The following is a 6000-nucleotide window of genomic DNA, read 5'->3' as shown; positions in this document are numbered from 1 at the left end:
ATAAAATAAAATAAAATAAATAACCATTACAGTTGAATGGCAGAACACATGCGTCTGAGGCAAACAGGAAAACAGGCCTCACTTTCTGGTCTGTTTCACCTCAGAACTGGCCCCTGCAGGCCTTTTATTATCACCTTCCAGCCTTGGTGCTTGTTGTAGAGAGATGGCCCATCTCCTCTTGTATAAGTAATTGCAGAGGACGCTTAGCTTTAGTTGAAGAAACAAGAGCTTGATCATTTATTATTATTTCTTAAATACTAGCAAACAAATGTAACAGTCTCATATGCAAGTGGGAGAGAACCTCCTGGTTTGATTTCTTGGCAACAAGTCAGACTCACACAGGCATGCCCTGGATGAGAACAGAGAGTTGTGGAAACCACTAGAGAGATGGTGACTTTGGACTTAATCCTGAGTGGTGCCCAGGACCTGGTGGGCGATGTCAGAGTTGCAGAACCATTGGGGAGCAGTGACCATAGTGTGATCCAGTTCAGCATATGTGCAAGTGGAGCATTGCCAAGGAAGTCCAACACAGATGCACTGGACTTCAGAAGAGGAAACTTCTCAAAAATGAGGGGACTGGTAAGAAGGAAGTTGAAGGGGAAAGTCAGGAGGGTCAAATCACTCCAGAAATCATGGAACGTATTCAAAAGCACAGTACCAGAAGCACAGTTGGAATGTATACCAAGAAGGAGGAAAGGGACCACCAAGTCCAGGAGGACACCAGCGTGGCTAACAAGTAGAGTCAGGGAAGCTATAAAAGAGAAAAAGACTTCCTTCAGAAAATGGAAGTAACTGGTTGAAAGACAAGAAACAGAGGGTAGGAATAAATGGAGAGGTTTCAGAATAGAGGGAAGTAAGAAGTGGGGTCCCCCAGGGCTCTGTACTGGGACCGGTGCTTTTAAATTTATTCATAAATGATCTAGAAACAGGGGTAAGCAGCGAGGTGGCCAGATTTGCAGATGATGACAAACTCTTCCGGGTAGTGAAATCCAAAACGGATTGTGAGGAGCTGCAAAAAGATCTCTCCAGACTGGGGGAGTGGGCGACAAAGTGGCAAATGTGGTTCAGTGTTGGCAAGTGTAAAGTGATGCACATTGGGACGAAAAACCCCAACTCCAAGTATAAGCTGTTGGGATCTGAGCTGTTGGTGACGGACCAGGAGAGGGATCTTGGGGTCGTGGTGGGCAGCTCGTTGAAAGTGTCGACTCAGTGTGCGGCAGCTGTGAAAAAGTCCAATTCCACGCTAGGGATCATGAGGAAGGGGATTGAAACTAAAACTGCGAATATCATAATGCCCTCTTACAAAACAATGGTACGGCCACACCTGGAGTACTGTGTACAATTCTGGTCACCACGTCTAAAGAAGAACAAAGGTGCAGAAGAGGGCAACCAAGATGATCAGGGGCCTAGAGCACATAAGAACATAAGATCAGCCCTGCTGGATCAGGCCCAAGGCCCATCTAGTCCAACTTCCTGTTTCGCACAGTGGCCCACCAGATGCTGCTGAAAGCCCACAGGCAGGAGTTGAAAGGGGCATGCCCTCCCTCCTGCTGTTACTCCCCTGCAACTGATACTTAGAGGCATCCTGCCTTTGAGGCTGGAGGTGGCCTATAGCCCTCTGACTAATAGCCGTTGATACTCTCCTCCATGAAGTGATCCAAACCCCTCTTAAAGCCATCCAGGTTGTTGGCTGTCACCACATCTTGTGGCAGAGAATTCCACAAGTTGATTATGTGTTGTGTGAAAAAGTACTTCCGTTTGCTGGTCCTAGATTTCCTGGCAATCAATTTCATGGGATGACCCCTGGTTCTAGTGTGATGGGAGAGGGAGAAGAGTTTCTCTCTCTCCACTTTCTCCACACCTTGCATGATTTTATAGACCTCTCTCATGTCTCCTCGCAGTCATCTTTTTTCTAAACTAAAAAGCCCCAGGTGTTGTAGCACCTTCCTTATGAGGCTAGGCTACAGCGTCTGGGGCTCTTTACCCTGGAAAAGAGGCAACTAAGTGGAGACATGATCGAGGTGTATAAAGTTACGCATGGAGTGCAGAGGGTGGACAGAGAGAAGTGTTTCTCCCTCTCTCACCACACCGGAACCAGGGGTCACCCCATGAAACGGAAGGTGGGGAATTCAGGACCGACAAGAGGAAGTTCTTTTCCATACAGCGCATAATTAACCTGTGGAATTCTTTGCCAAGGGATGTGGTGATGGCCTCCAGCTTGGATGGCTTTAAAAGGGACTTAGACCTGTCCACCATGAATTTGTCTATCAATGGCTGGCTACGAATGTGGTGGCTGTGAGCCACCTCCAGCCTCAGAGGCCAGAGGCTTCTCGAGACCAGCTGGGGGGGATCAACCCTCCCCTCTTCCCTGGTGGGCGCCTCCACCAGGGGCATCTGCTGGTGGGCAGGCACTGTGTGAGACACGATGCTGGACTAGAGGGGCCTTCTTGGGCCTGATCCAGCTGGGCTGTTCTAAGGTTCTCAGGCCAACATTCCCCTTCTCATGGTCTCATTCTTCCGTTTAGGCGTCCCATTGCTGCCTGCAAGTTCTGAAATTGCTCTTTGGCGAAAGGCCCTGTGAGTATACCTGCTGCCGTCTCCTCTGATGCACAGTCTCTTATCGGGACCACTTTCCCCTCTTGCAAGTCTCTCTCACAAGGTGGTGCTTCATGTCAACAGGTCTGGTGGTTCTTTGTGTCGCCTTGTCACTTTTGGAGAGAAGGATGCCGCTCTGGTCAGGGGCCTAGCTAAAATTGAGTGAAAGGGTTCAAAGAACACGGGCCCCCAGCTCCTGAGGGCCCTCTAGCTCCACTCCTCCCTATTTTCTCTATGATCTCCCTCACTCTGGGGGGGGGCGCCAGAGAGAGGGATGAACAGGGCCCCCTCTCTGCTAGCTACGCCCCTGGCTCTGGCTTTCCTCAGACATCCTAAGGGGTCTTGGTCCATCTAGTTCAAAGTCCAGAAGCAGTTGATGGAGCCCCTTCTACCTCTTGGGGAGCTGCAGATATGAATTCTGCCTCCTTTGGAGAGATTAAGGCTGCAGCAGCCGCTGTCCTTGACATCGCGCTTCTCCCACCAAGGAAAACATCCCCGCACCGGTTGATTCTCTCCCTTGTCCTCAGCCTGGTTGGCATCCATATAACCTGCCAGCCTCGGTGCTTTACAGGCGGGGAGCAGCGATTCTAAATGTGCCGGACCTTCTAGAGACTGTCCAGTCCTTTTAATTGCAGTCCAGCCTCTCTCTGTTGGCGGGTTCACTCTTCTGCACAGTGTCCCGACCGCTGCTGCACTGTCGGGCCGTGAAACAGTGGCTCTGTCCCACAATCTCAACATGCCCATTCTGCGTTGGTTATTGTTTCTCTCCAAACGGGGGGAGTGGGCAGCACAATGGCAAATGCGTTGCAATGAATGGGGTCCATGCAGTGGTCTAGCGGACCTTCACCGGTCCCCTCCTGCTCTGAATTCCCTTGTACGTCTGAGGGGGCTGGTCTAGTGGACCTTCAAGGGTCCCATCCTGCTCTGTTGGGGACGCTGCGGGTGCCTGTGTTGCTGAGTTCGGCACGGCAATTGTTCTGATACTGATCTTGTCATGATTAGGGGAGGGCGGCGGAGACCCGCTCTGGGCAGCAGCGGCCGCAGCGGCGGGGGCTGGTCTAGAGGACCTCCCGAGGCCCCGCTGCCCTCCGAATCCCCTCCCTTCCCGCACGGTCGTCTCCTCCTGGCGGGGCCGCCAAGGCCTGGGGGGACGGCGGGGGCGGGGGCGCCTGGGTGGAGGATGGAGGTGCCCCCCGCCCCGCGCGCCCCTCGCCGCAGCCTCGCTCCTCCCGCGCCGCCCACAGCCGGAGGCGGGCCGGGGGGCGTGGAGGGGGAGGGGCGGCGGCGGCGGCCACTGGACTGGGGCAGGCACAGGCGGGCTGGTGCTGTTGCCGCCGCCGCCGCCGCTGCTGCTGGGCCGGGCTGAGCCGAGCCAGAGAAGCGCCGCCGCCGCCGCCAGCCAGCGAAGGAGCCGGAACCGGAGCCTCCGCCGCCGCCGCCGCCGGGGAGCCTGCCTGGGGCTCGCCGGCGCCATCCCTCGCTCGCTGCCCGCCCGCGCCGGGAACAAAGGGCGCCCCGAAGCCCGCCAGCCATGCCTGGCCGCGCCTGGTGGGTCCTGCTGGTGCCCTTGGCCGGCCTCGGCCTCGGCCTCTGCCCCGCCGCGACGTCCAGCCCGCCCAGGCAGTGAGTAGCCGCCCGCGCGCACCGAGGCGGGGGCGGGGAGCCGGCTCTGGCGCACCTGAGCCCGGCAGCCGGCCGCGGCCCCTGGGCGTGTGCAGAGAGCCCCCTCTGGCCCCTGCGCGGGGCTGGGGCGAGGAGGAGGAGGAGGAGCGCGGCGGCAGCCCCCCCTCCGGGCTCCCGGAGACCCCCGTCCCCTCCGCCGCTGCTGCCTTCCTCCGCGCGCTCTGACAGGCAGCCGCTCTCCCTCCGGGCTTGGGGCGGCCGCCAAGGGGCTTCCCGGGCAGGAGCGGCTTCTGCCTCCCAAGTCGGGGCTCCGCCTCGGGCTGCCTCACCCGGGAGGAGGGAAGGACGGCGCCGCGGCGGGACTTTGCGGGTCGGTTTCTAGCAGGCAGCCTGCGGGGAGAGCGCCTTTCCCGCCGCCTCCCAAGGAAGGGCGCAAGGACAACAGCCCTGCTGCCGGATCGGGCCCGGGCGGCCCCTCCAGCCCAGCATCCTGCTCCCCAGAGCGCCCCCCGGCAGACCCACGGGCAAGGGTGGGGGCAGGCAGGGCCGCTCTCCTCCCGCTGTGGCTCCCCTGCCGCTGGCATTGCCTCTGAGCCTGGAGGTGGCTAGTAGGTCGCTCGCCCTGGCTGCCCACCCCAGCGGGCAAGACTTGGCCTGTGGTAAGAAGAAGAAGAAGAAGAAGAAGAAGAAGAAGAAGAAGAAGAAGAAGAAGAAGAGTGCCCCTGAGCCTGAGCAGAGCGCCCCCATTTGGAGGGACGAGGGGCACTTTGGCAAGCATCGGCCTGCCTGGCTCCCCCCAGAGACAGGGCCCAGTGGGCCAGCCTGGGGGCTGCTGCTCCCACCCAGAGCCTCCGACGCCTCCAGCCACCAGAGGTGCAGCCGCTCCTCCTCGGAGGGGGGTGGAGTGCTGCTCAGGCCCCCTTGCCCGCCCCCCCCCCCCCACCTTGCAAGCCTGGAGTAAGTGTGTCCTCCCCCTGCTCTCCTGGCAAAACGGTCCCCATCTCGCCATGCCCAGCCAGATCTGGCTTGTGTGCATGTGTGAATCCCGGAGAACTTCCCCCTCTCCCTTCTGCACGTGCAGTAGCTAACCTGGGTCGAATCCTGCCTGTCTTGGGGTCTGCTGGGAACGGCCCCTGGGGAGGGGGTGGGAACCGCTTTCGGGATGATTCGGGGTGGGGTGGGGGGTTAGAGGAGAGCCTCCGTCTGCCTGAGAGCTGGAGGCCACCGGTGGTCCTTCCTGGCTCCCCCAACCCGGCGAGTGCCTCTTCCTTGCTGAGAGCCTGCCTGCCTGTGTGGGTGATCGGGGCTGGGAGGTGCTGTGTGCCGCGGAGACCATTGGGCTGACCCTCCCGAACTGCCCCGATGGGCATCCTGGGGGCTGTGGATACAGGCCTGCTTTGGAGAGCTCCTGATTCCCTATGGCAGATTTTTGGAGCTGCTGCTGCTGCTGCTTCTGGGCGTACAGAGCTTTCCCGCCCCCCCAGCCCCCCCAGGAGCTTTCCCGCCCTGTCTGTCTACCCAGATTCCATGGGCATGAGCCTCAGGAAGGTGCTGAGCACCCAGCTGTTCCCAGCACAAGCCTGAAACCTGCACTTTTCTGGTGTACAGGAGCAGGGACCCTTGAAGGGGTGTGTGTGTGTGTGTGTGTGTGTTTACACGTGGCAGCATCACTCCAAGGCGCCCTTCAAAGTGCATCCTCCCCAGAGCACCACGTGAGGTTGGCTTTTAAGAGACGGCTACTAGTCGGAGGGCTACAGGCCACCTCCAGCCTCAAGGGCAGGA

The 6000-nt window shown here is 58.7% G+C and overlaps 1 protein-coding gene across 2 annotated transcripts in view; it reads left to right on the top strand.

Annotated features, from left to right (window-relative positions):
* The first annotated feature begins 3854 nt into the window (after nucleotides 1-3854).
* Nucleotides 3855-6000, top strand: part of CPAMD8 (C3 and PZP like alpha-2-macroglobulin domain containing 8) — a 52811-nt gene continuing 50665 nt past the window's right edge. Inside the window, exon 1 of one of the 2 annotated variants that reach the window (XM_053291711.1) lies at nucleotides 3855-4218. In XM_053291711.1, coding sequence (XP_053147686.1) covers nucleotides 4127-4218 — 92 coding nt within the window. In that variant the 5' untranslated portion in view covers nucleotides 3855-4126. The remainder of the gene's footprint in view (nucleotides 4219-6000) is intronic. The other variant, XM_053291710.1, reaches the window with a different exon arrangement.

This window comes from Hemicordylus capensis, chromosome 2, assembly GCF_027244095.1.
Source record: "Hemicordylus capensis ecotype Gifberg chromosome 2, rHemCap1.1.pri, whole genome shotgun sequence".
NCBI classification, from domain to species: Eukaryota; Metazoa; Chordata; class Lepidosauria; order Squamata; family Cordylidae; genus Hemicordylus; species Hemicordylus capensis.
This window is presented reverse-complemented; position numbering and strand designations above follow the sequence as displayed.